This window comes from Chenopodium album, chromosome 11, assembly GCF_948465745.1.
Source record: "Chenopodium album chromosome 11, dcCheAlbu1.1, whole genome shotgun sequence".
NCBI lineage: Eukaryota > Viridiplantae > Streptophyta > Magnoliopsida > Caryophyllales > Amaranthaceae > Chenopodium > Chenopodium album.
This window is the reverse complement of record NC_137844.1, coordinates 44182587-44201646: the sequence shown is the minus strand read 5'-3', so window position 1 is coordinate 44201646 and position 19060 is coordinate 44182587. Positions and strand designations below refer to the sequence as shown.

Here is a 19060-nt window from a genome sequence, read left to right as displayed (position 1 = left end):
TGCTAGTTTCTATAAGTATATGAAGTGTTTATTGCTTTAATTATTTATGACATTATTATTATGCATGACTAACGCAAAGGTTTTGAGTTCGGTTTGGTTTTAATAAGGGCCTATAATGGTTCCAAGTTGTAGGTCGATTTTATTTTACTTCGTTTGACTTTAGTTTGACTTTACTTTCGTTGATTGACTTTTCAAGTTGACTTGTTTTGAATGGTTTTGAAATTAGTCTTCCGCTGTGTGTCTTTGATAGTTGCCTTAGCCGTTTTCACGGTGGCGGTAATATCTTAGATATTCCTATTTAAAGTTTTTAAAAAGGGAAAAATAGGTAATTTGAAAGAAAGGAATTTCTAGGGTGTTACAGTTTATAGGTTTAAAGAGAGAATTATTGGGAGGTTGATTAAGGTGAATATAGAAAACATGATAATGGGGTTTTGTTGACTAAAAATGAATATAAAAGAAAAATTGTGTGGTTGTTTGATTAAAAATGTAAAAATATATAAATTTCACGATTTTTATATGCGGATGATCACACCGTGTGGTCGGGGTTACTCGAATTACTAGGTCAGGGGTTATTTGAAGGGTTATTTGGTGAGGGATTACTTGAGGGGTTAATTGGTCGGGGGTTACTCATTTAGTGGTTACTTGAGGGGTCACTCGGTCAGGAATGACTTGAGTAACCCCTAACCGAGCAACTCGAGTAACTCCGACCACATTTAAAAATCCCCCATTAGATTTAGGTGAAATGAGACTTTTATTTAGGGACATGAAATTTTGGTGTAATAATAGGCTTTTGTTTGAGGACGTAGAGAGTAACAAACTTTTGTACAATAATAATATGGCCTCTTGATATCTCTTTGATATAATTTTTTTTTTTTTTTGAAGGGAAATTCATGCCGTTGGTCACGTAAGCCAATCTAATGCAACTTTTATCTTTCTATTTTCTAGGTTTGTCTTTCTATTCTCTAAAGGTGAGTAATCTAATTCTAGGGGTGACAATGGGATGGGTCGAATGCGGAGGATAATACCTCCACACCTATACACGCCTAAAAATCTGATACCCATCTCGCTCCACCACACATGGCGGGTACAATATCCACATCCAAACTCGTCTCACCGTGTACAAGTTAATATACATCCCCGCCCCACCACCCATTTGGACATTCATACCCACCTCAAACCCGCCCCATGCCTGCTACCATAATGACATATTATATGACAATAATATGAAGAATTATCATTTCTAATAAACCTCTTTTTTCATCCACTTGGCAACATTCATACACGCTAATGTTATTAATACAATATTTTATGTTTATTATATTATTATATTTTAGATTCTAAGCTCTTCCCGCTTGTTTTAACCTTTAGGAGAAGAATATAAGGTGGTATGAGGCGGGTGGTGGGGCGGGTTTACTCTAAAATCCATACCCGCCCCACCACCCATGGCGGGTATAATTTTTATACCCATCCCTGCCCCATCACCCTCCAAACCTCCCTCCATCCCCGCCCCACTGAGATAGGGATGGGGCTCGGGTCTCCCATTTGACTCGACCCACTGCCTTCCCTACCTAATTCTTTCATATCATTTCGTTGAATATCTCAGTTATATTAAAAATATATTTAAAAAATGACTACAATATAAGAATTGGATTTTTCCTATATTGGAGCATTTTATTTAGGAGAAGCGCTAAATTATATGGAATAATTCTTGTGTACAACGGATGTATATTAATTTTATTGTAAAACGGTCAATTTAAGCGTTACTTTAGCTATTTTTATGTTAACTTTAACCCCTTAAAGGTTAACTTTCAATTTTGTCATTGATTTGAATTTTATTTTAATGTGTAATTTCTTATAGATAGGTGATTTCATACTATAAAGACTAATATGATTAATCTAATATATTATAAGTTTTTTTGTACGATAAAATATATTAATAAAAAATAATAACTTTTATTGTGTAAAGGATAACTTTTAATTTCACATAACTTTCCCATTTCACAACAAATTAACTTACACCGCCTTTTTGGATAATTTGTGAATTATATGAGCAATGTAAAATTACGTAATTTATTTGCAATTTTACCACTTATACATCTATATCTATACTTCTATATCTATATCTATATCTATATCTATACTTAGTATTTAAAAACTATAACCAAGAAACTAAGAAAGACACATGTCCCTATCCATTCTATTACACTTCTCTAACCATAGTGCCACTTGTCATCTTACACTATTAAATTTTTATTACAACATTTTTTTTAATTCTTTCATTGCAGTTGTATTTCATCTCTTCATCTTCTTCTCTCTCCTTTAATTCAAGCTTTTCCTATTCTCACTCTTTAATTTTAGCACTTCCACATTTCTATTTAAGCCTCTTTTTCGATTAATTTCCAAAATTTAAATTTCTTTAATCATGTTTCCGATTACATATTATACCCTATAATGACTTACTGATATTTCCTCACTTATTTCTCAATACAATTTTATATGAATAACCGTGCATTGCACGGGCCAAAAGGCTAGTTCAGTTTAAGAAGGAGATCATAAACTTGTTTCCTATCACTCTATCAGGCACCAAAAAAACATGAAGTGATTATTGTAAACACAAGCCGTGCCTTCCTCCACCATTTCCCCCAAAATTGAACAATCGAGCGCTAGGGCTTATTCAAAGTTTTCCAGAAATTAAATTCAGTCCACTTTCCGGGTAAATAATCAATCGTTATCTTCTCATAGTTCTTTCATTTCGAATTCAAATTGAATAAATTTCCATATTTGTTGAACTCCTAGAATCCACTACTGATTCTGTTGTAGTTTTGTTTTGCTAGTTTAATTGCCCTAATTTTTTGGTACAGTATAAGAAATTTGCAGAATTTTTCAATTTATTTTGTTTCCCATTTGAAATGTTGCTTAATTTTTTCATAGGGGTTTTGTATCAATACCCATAATGTCAGAATCATCGGTGTTCAGTAAGATCATGATGAATTTTCGTGAAAGTTGCAGGTAAACAGTTGTTCAAAATTTTTTATGGGATTCATAATTAATAAACTATATAAATTGTAAAATCTTAATATTGTTTTGTATTTTCTTGTGAAATTATAAGGTATTATACTGGTTATCCCAAGGATTTAGGGCCATCCCGTGTAATACATTTTACGTCGGAGCGTCAATTTGTACAGATTCTTCACCAAGGCTACCCTGTGGTTGTTGCTTTCACTATTAGGTAGTATGCTGGAATTTCTTGCCCCTTTTTATCCTCTTGCAATAGCTGATTTCGGTTTCATTTTCGTCTTCATACCCTTTTCTTAATGTGAAATAATGTGTTGAATTTGTAGGGGAAATTACACAAGACATCTTGACAAAGTATTAGAGGAGGCTGCGGCCGAGTTTTACCCTCATGTCAAGTTTATGAGAGTAGGTTTCTTCTTCTTTGTGTTATGTTTGTGGGTCTGCTGAATCTTATATAGTCAATTTGAGATAGTAGTTTCACTTTTCATTATAAAATAAAGAAACAAACTGTATTAGAGTATGTTTATAAATGGATATTTGTCTCTTCTTTCATGTAAGAAAGCTATAGGCTGTATTTAATTGATAGAGTAACCTTTGATATCGACGTTGCTGTGGTTAATTCTGCTTGTCATGTATGTTCTTTGCATCGCTCTAGTATATTAGGCATATTGGAGGTATAGAGTATAGACAAAGGGATGTTAGGGATCTGATTGCATTTTGTGCATTCCACTGTAATATTGCTGCATTGTTTAATGATATTTTAGTCAGTTTTATCTTTAATGTTTTTGATACTTTGTGTATTTTCAGGTTGAGTGTCCTAAGTATCCAGGCTTTTGTATAACACGGCAAAGGAAGGAATACCCATTTGTTGAAATTTTTCATACCCCAGAGCAAGTATGTCTGATCCTTCTATGTCTAATAGTCATCTGGAAATTGGACTATGCAAGCATCCAGTTTTAGGATCATGCCTCTTTTTTTTTTTTTTTTTTTTTTATTTTCTAAATCAGCTTGGGTATTTGTTGATTGTATCTCTTTCTGGTACAAGATGCTACATATTTGAAACAAACGAGTGATTGCAACTAGATTGTACAGCTCTGTATAATTTACAAGCCATTGCCAAGATACCAACATTTTGTCTTTCCTCTCCTGCAGGCTGCTGCCCCGGGAAGGGTTACTGATCCAAATGTCACCAAGTACTCCGTGAAAGTCTTGCCTGTAAGATTCTGTTATATTTTTCTAGTACTTTGGTCTTATTCATTTCATTGGATTGCTGTACACATGCTCTGTAAACCATCAATTGGCAAAAAAAATTGGGCTTAGATTCATTCTATTTTTCCACAAGTTGCTATTTATTGACTAATTATATTTGTTTTGTTGCTTGCTACTTAACAAATACACACTGGAATCATACCTCTTTAACAAATGAAAATCTGTTATGATGTCATGTTGCTTTCTAGCTTTTATCTGATGTCAAACCTGTTCATCAAATCTGCAGTTCAGTCATGACCTCAGTAATTATGGATTTAGAGAATTTTTCAAGCGCCACAAGATTCAAATGTCTAACCAGGAGTGATCTCTAATGAGGCCATAGCTATCTACGCTGCAGTTCTTGATAAGCTTCACCATGGAATGTGAACAACACTGTTGTGCCTGGTTTTTGGCCTATTTACAGTTGCTTGAATCTCTGTATTATCATGTGCAGAATTAGTTACCCTCGGATAACTATTTCTGAATATTTGATTAATATTAATGTCTTTGAAGGGGAGAAGATGCAATTTATTCATTGGAAAAGGGATATACATAGCATTGCCTCATTGCCTCCTGCCACCCGAAGCTGTAGCACGTGAAGCTGAAATCTTGATCTTTGCAATGTTTTCCAGATTTAATCTATAAAGCAAATTGTAGCCTGTACTCAGAAGTGAAAATTTTAATTGGTGAATCCTTTTTGTCCTCAGAAGTGCAGTGGTATAATTAATTGGGTTAAAGCTTGTAGTAGGTAATATGTGTTGGTTCCCTGTTTTGATATTTTCTAGTAAATGCCCTGAATAAATTAGAAAGAAAAAAAAAATGTTGATAACGCTGAATTGTATGAATATTGTTTTTCTTTAAGATTCCTAATTAAATTTTCTTTATCAAGATTTGTGTTCATAATTCGGAAAATATTTCCCGGTAGATTGTTGAAAACCTATCCTTTGGTTAAGGAAAGGGTAACATTTGGTAAATGGGTGATACATGAGCCTTTTTATGCAATTCCAAGCAGTTTTCTGTGTTTGCATATGAGGTATTGATGAAGGTGAATTTACCTTAAATTTATCCTTATTTAAGGATTTGGTGTGAGGTTTACCTTGAGTGATCCATTAAACCAAATCTTTGATGGAATTGAAATATTTCCTATTAGCATGTAATGAACATGATGTTTTTCTTAACTAGTAAAAGATGCCACACTGTTGATGAATCACGTCATATGTTTGAAACCTTAGGATATAAAGTACAAAAACAATCCTATAAAAGATGTTGGTGATGGATTTTCCAGCCAGTTTTGACAGTACTAGGCAATCCAACTGAAAGCAAATCTTATACACTATGAGGCAATCACTAGCAATAGCTTACTTCTTCATGAGCCTTGTCGCAATTAATGTCATCGCTGTCTTGGCAACCAACCGACTTCCATTTGTCTTGAAGCCACATGAACTGGAATCATCTCAATATGTCATCACAGTCACAGGTAATGATGAACTGAAAGTGATGCCAATCAGTGAATCAAAGCTTTCTTTCCAGTAGAAAATAAAAAAATCTTGATGTTCCTTTGGCAAATGGCAACGGTAAGCTTCTAATCAGCATAAAAACTAACTCAAAGGTGATTTTCTGTAACAGGTTGCAATAATGACTGTGACACCACTTGCTGTTATTGTGTCATTAAACAACCACCAGTTTGTGTGCAATGCTGCAATGAAGATCCTTAATCTGCCACAAAAGCAGCTGTTTTGGCATGCTACCAACCGTTTGGCACTATATAATATACATTGTACAACAGTACATGACTAAAAACAGAACTGAAAGTGGTGAAACTTACATATATTCATATTATAACGAAACCATTACGGCCATAAGTACATGTTTACCCTAAGTTCCTAAGTGTTTCAACACTGATAATTTAGTTCTCATTCCAGATTTCACTAGTAGAATCAGAATGAAACATGAATCTAAGAATAACAGTGTCAACAAAATTTCTTCCCTTGTAGATTCCTTTATTGTGCAGTTTTTGCAATTGTTTGCATAATATAAAGTATTAAAAAAAGTTACGATACTAGGAAATGCCGAAGCAGATATTATTACTCTTGCTACTTTCGCAAAGGCTACAACATGTTTACAAAAAGCTCCAGCACATTGGTTGTCCATTTGTCATTAGTATAATACAGCCTTCAACGGAGCATACAAAAACAAAAAATGCACAATCAACTCATTTGATAAAAGAATTTCAAAAATGTGGATACTATGACCTTCTTGATAGCCCAAGGAACACAGCAGCAGATGCAATCTGCACCTTCAAATCCGCAATATCAATATCATGACCACCCTCGACAAGACCCCACTTGTCCACCTGTCAGATTAAACAGTATTAGAATAGTTAAAAAATAAATGGTAAAAAATAATTTCCTCAAATCTCCTATATTTATAGACTAACTGAATCACTCCTCCAATATCCTCTATTTATGTACTAAATGATTCCCTCCTTCAATTGATATCAATCTTCATGTTCCTGAAGCTACCTCTAACTGAATTATAATGACAGTTTCTGAGCGCTTCCCATATACCCGATGCAATACATGTTCAATGATGCAGCAAATCATGGTTAGATTGGGTTGGGGAGGGGGAAGTGGAGGTTGGGCTCATAAAAAGCAACATGGCATACGACACTAACCTGCAGATCTTCTTCAAGACGTATCAACTCAATGGCCTCCTCTAATTGCAATTTTCCATGAATTATACCGATAGAAATAATTAAAGAGTGTGATGCAGATGTCAATGCATCAATGGTAGCTAGTTCACAATCATCTGCTTTCTTCAATAGACTTTCAACGGCTTTTACAAGACCTTCATCCTGCTTGCCACCAAAAAAACAGGTGTACACTACAGGCTTGTAGCCAAATTCTGACTCCACCCACTTAAGTAGAGGATCTATTTTTTCAACTTGGCGTTCTGCAAAGATTTGAGAGTAATATGTGATTAGAAGTATTGATTTAAATAATTCAGAAAGTATCCATATAGAACAAAGTTCATACTTCAATTAAGCAGGGGACAAAATAAAAAACAAGTTAAAACCTACTCATGGGGCATTCAGGCCCTCTCCCTCTCCTGATGACTACTCAACAACTAGAGAGTTAAAACAAAATTGATTTGCATATTGATGTATGAGCATAGTTCAATAGAATTACTCAAGTGCATTCAGCAACCACACCACAATAGTTTCCAAATGAAAGCCTCACTAATTTGATGGCAAAAAATAAAAAAGGAAAAACAAAAAAAGAAATTCTCAATGGTGACCCTCAACAATTGCTACACTGAAATGGTAACCCTCTATTTATTTATTTATTTTGTTTTTATACAATATGACCTTAATTAAGAATTAATTTTCACTTACAGCATTGATGAATGTGTTATCTTTAATTTTTAGTTATAAACTATGGTTAAACTATTAAAAATAATAAAAAAAAAAAAACGCCCACCCTTTCCTCTCCTCTTCACTTCTGACCACCCCTAACTCCACCCACACCGTCGGTGACTGCTGACTGCAACTCACAACCACTCAGAACACCGCCGGAGGAAAATCAACCCATGTCCCCCATCCTTTTTTATTCTCTTCCCCTTCGATTGCTCCAACAAAAGTCTCCATATTCTCAATCCCGCACCACCCTTAAGTCCTGGACTACCCAACCTTGCAAACACAGGCCATTCCCCTCCCAAAAAACCCAATCTTACTGCATCTATGCCCATTTTCACCAAAGACAGTCATCATGTGCCTCTCAAATCCTCAAAATCTCCATTAAAGCTCTTAAAGGTAGAATATCGATAATGGATACGACCACAAAACCCCCAAATTATCTCAGTTTTTGTATTTCGCCATTGTTACACAAGCTCTAGTTTGGGTGTTGTATCTAAAGTAGGGATCTAAGGATCTGATCCTTCGATTCCAAAAATAATCTATACGAGGGTACGGTCAAAAGAGCATCTTGACTAATTTTTTGGACACGACTAGCATATAAAAGTATCAGGATAATTTTTAGATATTAAAAAAAAAAAAAAAAAAAAAAAAAAAAAAAAAAAAATCTAATATTAAAAAGTTAGTTGACATGAAAAAAAGAAAAAAAACAAAGTCAAACCATCGAATTGTTATTAAAAAAAACAACTAAAACAAATAGCAGTGTTCCAAAACCATAAATTCAAAGTCAAACCATCCAATTGTTATAACAAAAACTTATACAACAAAACAAAATTGCATATTGTTCCTATGTTACTCGGACGTTTCATTTTACCTCAAATACCCGTGTTGGACCCTCGTGTCGGACAAGGATACTAGAGTCCGAGTTACAAAATATTGTTCCAAATCTCGGAAACCAAAAGGTTAACTATATCATTAAAAGCTCGTCATCTTTAGCTCGTAATCTTCATTCAACGCTCATCATTTTCATTACCAAAACCAATGATAACCCTTTCTAACTCCACTTTGTTGATGGATAGTTTTGCCATCTCGTAAACATCAACATCCTCGTCAAATTGATCTCCTCTTGTACAATCATTAAAAAAACAATTTAATTAATAAGCTAGTTATGCTAAATATCAAATAAAATACTTAATGCTCATTATTTACTAATATTACCTATGTCCCAATAACGACTAGGGCCTGATTTGTAACTCCCTTGCTTCCTCACCAATAGTCGAACGTTGTTATGTCAATATACCAAGTCTCTTGCCCTTTTGAAAGTCAACTATTTCTCTCGAGAGTTTGAATATTACCATAGTGATTCCAATTTCTTTCACAACATGAAAACCATGATGGTTGTGACTAAAGCAATTGATTTTAAGTGGGGAAGATATGAACCATTATTTGCCAACCAAATTATAGGTTCTTCATCATCTCCGGCAGCAATTATATGAGCTTGGTTGAAACGAGATGCTTCACTAGAAAATGTCCCATACTCTAGTATCGCATGCTTAAAAACGTTGTCATTGGGAAATAGACAATTCAAGCATCCAATTCTGTTGATAGAAACTTATTCATCTTCATTAGGTACAATCCTTATAAATCGCTCTCTATAAGCATTTAGTCATTCTGTGTGTCTTGGAATTAGTGAGTGTGCTAAACAATAGGGTGTGTTGCTTTTGTTCCATAACCTTATCAATACTTCTTGAATAACATTAACACAATGTAAGGGTGTGTTATTATATAACAAGCTTTGCCATTCATATTCAAAAACGTTTACTTTTACTCTTTCAATCATAGTATCCCACATATCATAAATAAGATGCAAAAAAGGAGCATCTTTGTCTCTAACCCAAATAGTCATAATCAACATTGTCCCACAAATTGTCACTTTGATTTTTTTTTTTTTAAATTTTTTTTATTCACGAGCATTAATATCAATAGGATTTTTAGGAGATCTAATCAAAGTCCTAAAATTAGGATCCATTACCATTTTTTCAAGTCCATCTTTCACTTCTCTCATACGTTATGCAACCACTTTAATGACTAGAAAACTTCATCACAAGCAAAAGTTGTATTTTAGCATTCTTAATGAAAATTGTCTTCACCATGTCATATGAAGTCACAAATTTTTAGATATCATCACAAAACTTTCCTTCACCATGTCAAGAGTTGTAACCTCACATGTGTGCACGATATCTAGAAACTTTTATCCTAAAACAAGGTTTGCTAGTCATTGTGTTGTTGCAAAACATATGAGAGAAGTGAAAGATGGACTTAAAAAATGGTAATTAATCCTGATTTTAGGACTTTGTTTAGATCTCCTAAAAATCCTATTGATATTAAGGCTCGTGAATACAAAGAAAAAATTCTAAGTGACAAGTTGGTAGGATAATGTTGATTATTTTTTGAAGTTTTGTGAGACTACATATGACAATTTGGGTTGGAGACAAAGATGCTCCTGTTTTGCATCTTTTCCATGATATGTGAGATACTATGATTGAAAATAAAAGTCAATGTTTTTAATCAATGTTTTTAAACATTAACGGAAGAGCTTGTTATCTAATAAGTCTTTTTTTTTTATTATTATTAAATGCTATTCAAGAAGTATTACTAAGTATGTGGAACAAAAGTAACACTCTTACATTTTTTAGCACACTCACTAATTCCAAGACACAAAATGGCTAAATGCTAGTACAGAGGGATTTAAAAGGATTGCACCTAATGAAGATGAATAAATTTCTAACAACAGAAATGAATGCTTACGTCTATATTTCCCGATGACTGATTTTAAGCATGCGAGACTAGAATACGGGGTATTTTCTAGTGAAGCAGCTCCTTTCAAGCAAGCTCAATTGTTGCCAAAGATGATGAGGAACCTATAATTTGGTGGCAAATTATGGTTCATACCTTCCCCACTTACAATCACTTGTTTTTTAATTATTGTCACAACCATCATTCGTTTCATGTTGTGAACAATATTGGAATCATTATGGTAATATTCAAACTCTAAAGAGAAATAGGCCGACTTCCGAAAGGGCAAGAGACTTAGTGTACTGCCATAACAACCTTCGACTATTGGCAAGCAAGAGAGTTACAATCAAGCCCTAGCCGTTATTAGGACATAGGTAATATAATTAAATAACGAGCATTAAGTATTTTATATGATATTTAATATAATTAACTTATTAATTAATTTTTTTTAATGATTGTACGAGAGGAGATCAATTTGATGAGGATGTTAGATGTATGCGAGATGGTAGAACTATCCATAAACGAACTGGAATTAGAAAGGGCTATCATTGATTTTGGTAATGAAATTGTTGAGCATTGAATGAAGATTATGAGCTAAAGATGACGAACATTCAATGAAATTGTTAACCTTTTGAAATATTTGTTTTTGTTTTTTGAATAGTAGCTTTTGTTATAATAATTGGATAGTTTGACTTTGATTTTTTAGTTTTAGAACAAAATGCAATTCTATTTTATTGTAATAGTTTTTCTTATAACAATTGGATGGTTTGACTTTATTTTTTTAGGTTTTGGAACAATATTCAATCCTTATTTAGTAATTTTTGTTATAATAATTGGAAGGTTTGACTTTATTTTTTGTCATGTCATTTTTATTGTTTTAATATTAGAACTTTTTTTAACTAAGTATCTAAAAAATTAATCGACACTTTTTATGCTAGTTGTGTCCAAAAAAAAGTTGAGACGCTTGTTTGATCGTATCCCCGTATCAGCTATTTTTGGAATCGAAGGATCGGATCCTCCAATCCCTACTGGATACGACACCGAAACTCGAGTGTGTGTAACATAGGTGAAAATTGAATACCTTAAGCTATAGGTGTTGTCGTGTTGGTCTTAATGTGTATAGCCTTATAGTCTCTTGGTTAATTGACTTCATGAACTTATTCTTATTGGACAAGTTGAGCAGAAGTGAGCAAGTTTAATACGTGAAATCCTCATAGCTAACCAGGTAGGGTTGGTTGGGAACTTTAATGTTTAGTGTGTGCGGGAGTGACCTAAGTAGACAAATTTTCTCCTTGATATCTCTATAATCGACCTAGCCATTGTAGATTATTATAATGCTTCATGTATGCCTTGATCACCTTTCCCTAAGGTCTCGTTCTATGTATTAATTGATCTTTAACCTTTAGACTTAATTTATTGCCTTAGTTTCATTAGATACTAATCATCATTCAATAAAATACTCAATATATTTGAAAGTTAGTGAGCTTAGGTATCTCGTATTCTAGCTTACCCATGGAATCTTTTGTTTTTTTTCCCCTAACATAGAGTTTTAGAGGGTTAAGCTGAATTTGTTTAAATATTAAGTATGAGGGGGTTGTTGAGGAATTAAAATTTTTTGATAAAATAAATTTTTAGGTTAACATTTTATGTAAAAGAAAAGAGAGTGAGGTTAGAGAAATAATACTGGGGTTTTCTACATTATAACCCTCTAAGTTTCCGTTTTCTACGATGTGCCCCCCTTTTTTGAGAAATCCACACTATAACCCCAAAATACATTTAGTTTCTATACGTTAACCTTGCAATTATCCCGCCATTAACAAATTCCGTTAGTGGGGCCCATTTTTCTTAATACACAAAACGAGGTATTTGCGTTTTTTTTATCAAATCTGAGCTCAATTTGGTTAATTAAGGTCCAAAATAGCCCCCAAAACCTTTTACAGAACAATTTCCAACACGCAAAGCGATAAAAAAAATATTATTAAGAGGAGAATGGCCCTACTAACGGAATTTGTTGACGACGAGATAACAGCAAGGTTACCTTATAGAAATTAAATGTATTTTGGGTTATAGTGTGGATTTCTCAAAAAGGGGGGGTACATCGTAGAAAACGGAATGTTAGAGGGTTACTTTATAGAAAAACCCAACAATATTTTTTTAGATATAATAAAATAATATAATATATCTCCATTTAAGGAAGTGTTGCACTTAAAAAAAAAGGTAATTTTAAGGAAGTATTGCATTAAAATAAAAATGAAGGGAGTACTATATTAGTAGTTAGGATTATATGTGATCACAAGTAAACAACAATTTTCCAATCAAAATCCAATTTTAAAATATATTTTAACAATAACTATTACTTCAGACTTATTAAAGCAATTAACATTACTAGTTGGTTAAACAAGCCAAGTGAACCAACAACAATCAAAATTTGATTCCAAACAAGGCCTACCGAGTTATATAAGCACAACGTACCACTCAAGAAATGCTTAGAATAGATGTGCTAAATGAGTGGTAAAAGAAAAGTTAAGAAAATGAAGTGAATTAAGGTGGTGACATGGGATAGGGTAATGATTGTGTGAGGAATGAAATAATTTTTACCATTATTTTGGGGGTGATAACTACCCACCATCCCTTAATGGCCCGTTTAGTAGGCGGTAATAAATAGAAGTAATGAGACTGTATTTTGTTATAATTATGTAAGTCAATGTACCGAGACCCATGGTAGTTCTAATCTGTGTTCACCGCACTCCGCTCGGAGTGTCCGTGTCGACACGACACGACACGACGCGGATTCGGACACGAAATTCGTGTTAGATTCGGCAGTGTGCACTCGGACACTTCAGAGAGAGGGGAAAGGGAGAAATAGAGCTGAATTTAAAAAAAAAATGCCTAATTTTTCAAGTAAAGGAGAAATATAGCTATGGATAAGTAAGAAATTTGGGGGAGCGGGAGGTTGAAGAAGAAAGACAGTACAAAAAAAAATCAGAAAGTCAAAGAGTCGGTGCTTTACAGTTGTATTCCCCCCTTTTGGTTTTTTATCAATTTTTAAAATCCCTTTTTACCGTTGTGACAGTTGTGTCCATCACTTTTTTACCCCTTTATTTATTTCTCTTGCAGTGAGTTACTGAGTTCTTAAGTACTTCATCTTTATCTTTTTTTTTAAAAAAAAAAACCCAAATAATAAGTGTTATTGTCATAGTTTTAGCATTATATGGTATAAATTTTTTGAATATTAATGAAATATTTAAATATTTTGTAATGTATAATTTTTTTTGCAAAAAATAAAAATGCCGTGTCACCACACCCGTGTCAAAATATAGGACAGAGTCCCCGTGTCCTAAAATTTTGGAAATTGGCGAATCGGACACTGACACACGTACCGGAGTCCATGTAACATAGGTTCTAATACATATAAGATACCTCGTTATCTTCATAACTCTTCATTACCATCCGTTATCACTTGAGAGTGCAGTATTGGGTGGGAATGAGACTTTATGAAGAAAAGAATAGGTTGAGAAATGAGATGGCATGACCATGATCATTATGATAGTAATATCTATACCAAATTACACAAAATTCATTCTAATCCCATTATTTATTATAGACTACCAAACGGGCCGTATGAGGGAAATGTAGAGTTATGTATCACCCTTGAAATGACAATTATTAAATCCCCCTATTCTCCTTACACTTCTATATGCATTATCACCACATCAATCTCTCTAACAGCGCCTAAATTTCTTCATTCCTTTTCTTTAAACTTCACTTACTCTTAATTCATTACCCCCAATACAAGCATGGCCAAACAATGCAAAGTTAAATTATGAGCTTCAATTACTTTAAGCTATACTATCTTAATTTATGTTAAAATGAATGTTTTACCAAATACTCATAGCAGTTCCATTGATACTTCATTCCTTCCGCATTTATTGTGTGCCATTATTATTTAGATATTTGCAAACCTTACTAACAAAGTAACAAACACAATTCGCACATAAATTCAAACAGCAAGGCTTAACATATATCTTTTGCAGGCATGCATTTGTTTCATCACTGCTTCATCACTGTTATTACACTAATGTTGTCCTTTAGCTTCACAAGCATAAAAGGCTGGCCCTCAATAACAAAACAGTTCAAGACATGTCATCTATCACACTCAAAGCATTAAAAACACGAGAAGGGAAAGGGATATAAAATTAAAAAGGGAAATTCCCAATGGTAACCCTCTATTTTTTTAATTTCTCAATGGTAACTTCCAATTTTCAAAATTATCAAATATAACCCCAAATTAATAATTAATCATTAAATGTGACATTAGTGGGTTAAAAAAGGGAAATTACAATATTTTTCGTTAAGTTGTGGGTGAATGAGTTATTTTGCTAACCATGGTTAAAAGTTAAATTATCATATATGTATTACTACTACTATATTGACTTATTGCTAGTGCCGCCAACCAATTTCCTGCTATAGACATTCTTCTCTTCGTAAAAAAAAAAACTAGCAAATTCTCCATTCAAGCTTTTGTGGAAAACGATTGAAAACGAGGGACACAACATATTCAAAGGGTTTTTTTGGGTCTTGGTGTTTTCATTCCAACTTTTTAGCTTCGAATTGTTTAGGGCTTCAGATTACAAGTAAGTGCATTCTCTCAATTTTAGGTTAAAGTGTCAAATTTTTTGGTAGAATTCTAGGTTGGGTTTGTATAATTTGTGTCAAGTTTGCTGAAAATTTATTTGATTAAATATATAGAAATTAGTGGGTGGATTATGACAATAGAAATTGACGGAATTGTGAGAAAATTCTTGTAATTAGCTATTAGTTTTTATTTATAATTTTTATATCAGAGTACTCTTTTGGTCATTGTGATCTTACCCGAAAATTGATAACTTGTTGGACCCAATTGAAGAACCAACGACATGTTGGTAATCAATTTACACTGCCTAACCAACTAGTGTAGAGTCATTGACTAATTGCAGTAGAAGACGGGGCTAGATAATATCAGTAAACTTTGACATAAAACAAAAGGTAGTGAATGGCAAATACAATTGAATAGAAAGGGAAAAAATTGTGTTGGCATATGTATTCTCCGATTGATATGTGTAGTGTCTTATATACAAAATAGTCATATGTTTGGAGTAATCAATGGACAAATGGCAAGCTAAATTGTACAAGTATATATTGAATGGACAAATGGCAAGCTAACTAATACAAGTATATATACAGATGCTAATGTAGCTAACAACTAACAAGTAGATTACAAACAAATTCTACTTTTTATGTTGCTACTTTAATATATATTGCCTTTTAGGGGCCTATTGCTAGTTGCTAGTAGCCGCCACTTTTTCTTTCATTTCATGGAGGCAAAGCATAATAATTAATTATCATGAACGTAAGACAGTTTTATCATGGAGGAAATTAGATTAACTATAATAATTAACCAAGGTTAGGACTATTTAACAGAAAAAGGTTCATTAAACATGCATATAACCTACTAATGTCACATTTAATGATTAATTATTAATTTGGGGTTATATTTGATAATTTTGAAAATTGAAAGTTACCATTGAGAAATTAAAAAAGTAGAGGGTTACCGTTGGGAATTTCCCAATTAAAAAATTTTAAACCAGTAATAGAGAGTGATCAATATGAGGGGTCATACCATAGACACCGCTGGTTAATTCATTATCGTTTGGAGCACGACAAAAAACTAAGTCTTGACTGAATTTGCTCATCAAATTCTCAACTATTTTTGGGCGAACAACAGGAACTCGTTCCAATGCAGTGCAAGCAAGCTTCATCAATGGCATTGTGAAGGGTCTTATTCCATCTGTTTGCTACAAATAATATCACAAATCCCGAGATTCAATTAACACCAAAACCCCTTCTCAAATAACATCAAATCACTAACACCAATCTCACCAGCACCAATAACAGCACCAAAATAAATAAATTTTCAGCAACCCAACAGATTCAACCAAAATACACAATTCACATCCAAGCTCAAAAAACAAACCAACAAACATGATCACCATTTACAAATCACCAATCACCGGGGAACAATACCCACATCAAATAAACATTAATAACACCAATCGACGCATGATTTCGCCAAGAATTTCAAATCAAAACAATCTAAAGAAAGAGAGTAACCTGGAAATCCCACTCAGCAGCAATAGCTTTAGCAAGAGAAAGAGTAGGAAGTTTAAGAGGTCGTTTAGAAGGGGTTTTAAGGGTACGATAATCGAGCATAACACTCCACCCATTACCATCATCAGCTTCTCTCGTTGTCACTTTCTTGTAGAATCTCTTGCCAACAATAGAACCTGTCATGAAAGACATCGGCATTGTCACCGACGAATCTGCCGCTTTTTTCGCCTTCAAGTATATGCTGCTGTCGGCGCCGTCGGATGAGAAGGTGAATGCGTCGGATTCTTCGGCGGTGGTGGGGTTCGCGGCGGCGGCGCTGAAGGGGCGGCGGTGGGTTGTTAGGGTTCGTAGGGTTAGTGAGTTGATTGATTTTAGGGAGTTTCTTAGAATGTTTGACGCCATTGTTGAGGATTCAATGGAGTTTGAAGGTTTGATTGAATTGAATTTTGGGGGATCAAGTGGATTTGAAATGGGTTTATACCTTGCGAGGGTTTATGAATTGATGGCCATGTTTCAGAATTACGACTAGTGCTTTGATACGCAGTTGTTGACTTTATTAACAGTTGAAAAGCAACGATTTGACTAATACGGAGTACTACATACTCTCTCTTCTTTTCAAGTTTGTTAATTTAGTATTTGGGTTTATAAAATACACTAAGTTAAGTCTCGTGTCATGCACAGTCATAATTAAATTTTACAATAAATAAATACTCCCTCCGTCCCCTATTGATGGTCACTTTTGCTAAAAAAATCACGGGAATTAAGGAGAAATAAAGAAAGTACATTGAAAAAGTATATTTACATTGGGTATGCAAAAAAGTAGAGAGAGAAAGTAATTAAAGTACATGGGAAAGTAAAATTTACATGGGAAAGTTAAATTTGCACAAATATTTTTGCAAATGTTAGAGAATTTTGGTAAAAAAATAATATTAATGGTACTTGAAAAAAGCAAATGTGACTAACATTTTGAGTCACCAAAAATGGCAAAAGTGACCATCAATAGGGGACGGAGGGAGTGATAAATATGGTGTTAATTCAACAATAATTTATCCAAAAAAAATTATTTCTAACAAAATAACTTAAATTAAATGTAAAGATTATTGAATTGGATTGTATAAAAGAAAAATAATATAGTAATAGAAACTTAGACGATATAAGGTTTTATATAAGAAAATTAAATTATTTGCTTAGGTAATTAGGTTAGTACCCATATACGAATTCATATACATTTGTCCTTAAATTTTTGACACAGTTTGATCGGCATAATATGAAAATTTATTTGAGTTCATTTTACTTTAGGATAATTAGTATTCCGTAATCAACTTTTTAAATATATTTTTAGTGAGTAGTAGGTTTTTTTTTAAAATAATTAAGTTTTAATTTTCCAATATATGTTATGTACGAAGTATACTATAACAAAATTATTTTGTTCTTATAAACGTTATGTATAGTTTTAAGATTAATACTCCGTACAAAGTATGCTACCAAAATGATTTTTTTTAAAAAAAAATTGATATTGATGATATTATAATAATCTTGGAAAACAATATATTCCAATACCTTATTTTTTTTAATCTATGTTAGTATTTTTGTAATTAAAAGTTTCCTAGTATATATAGAATATATGTAAAAATTTTAATTGAGTAATATTGGATTAAATATATTGTCAAAATGGAAATAACTATTATTATAGGTTATAAAATATATAGATGTCATTAAAATATGGCAAAAAAATTAAAAAGGAAAGGAAAAAAAAAGGCGGGAAAATTTTTAACCAAGAAATGACAAGTATATGTCATTTCTGGTTTCGCCTTTAGTATATGTTTATTATTGATGAAATTAAAGGAAGGATAAAAGAAAGATTTAGAGAGTAGTCTTTATTGTCCGTGTATATATTTCATTAGGCCATGTCCACACATATATATACATGAGAGTAGTAAGTAGTAACTTCTCAAAGAGAATGTAAAGGCGATATTATGTGAAAGATTAGAGAAGTAAAGACATAAAGGGATTACAAAAGAAACTAATAAAGCTAGAGTTACAAAGATATAATGGATTAATGGACTTGTATAACTCTATTTCATAACAATTAGATTGTTAATAAAAGGAACATAAATTGTTGATGCATCACTTATTTGATGAGTCACCATTACCTTATTGTATATTCTCTAATGAAATTAAACCAAGCTTCATTGTCCTCTCTAATGAAACTCGGTTGTTCCGCCACCACCTTGCTTCATTTTCCCATCGATGAATTGAAGCACCATTTCCTTCTATTGCCCCCTATCCTCTTTGAAACCCATCACCACCATCGATCTTCTCATTTGCTCATTGAAACTCATCATTGCCACCACTGGCGGAGCCAGCGTAGGACACGGGAGGAACAGTTGTCCCCCCACTTCCCAAAAACAAATATAGTTTAAATACAATATTTTGCGCATA

At 33.1% G+C, this 19060-nt stretch overlaps 2 protein-coding genes across 2 annotated transcripts; one reads left to right on the top strand and one right to left on the bottom strand.

Moving 5' to 3' along the window:
* Positions 1-2578: 2578 nt before the first annotated feature.
* On the top strand, positions 2579-5117 carry LOC145568926 (uncharacterized). Its single transcript, XM_081628309.1, has 7 exons — positions 2579-2713; positions 2932-3009; positions 3110-3229; positions 3342-3420; positions 3823-3909; positions 4168-4230; positions 4511-5117. The coding sequence occupies exons 2-7, from the start codon at positions 2954-2956 to the stop codon at positions 4586-4588; spliced, it is 483 nt and encodes a 160-aa protein (XP_081484435.1). The 5' UTR covers positions 2579-2713; positions 2932-2953; the 3' UTR covers positions 4589-5117.
* A 1203-nt stretch (positions 5118-6320) lies between these two features.
* On the bottom strand, positions 6321-17141 carry LOC145568925 (uncharacterized). Its single transcript, XM_081628308.1, has 4 exons — positions 16622-17141; positions 16131-16305; positions 6938-7215; positions 6321-6616 (listed from the first exon to the last, which is right to left on the bottom strand). Exons 1-4 carry the CDS (start codon positions 17018-17020, stop codon positions 6509-6511), a joined length of 960 nt encoding a protein of 319 aa, XP_081484434.1. The 5' UTR covers positions 17021-17141; the 3' UTR covers positions 6321-6508.
* Between the last annotated feature and the right edge of the window lie 1919 nt (positions 17142-19060).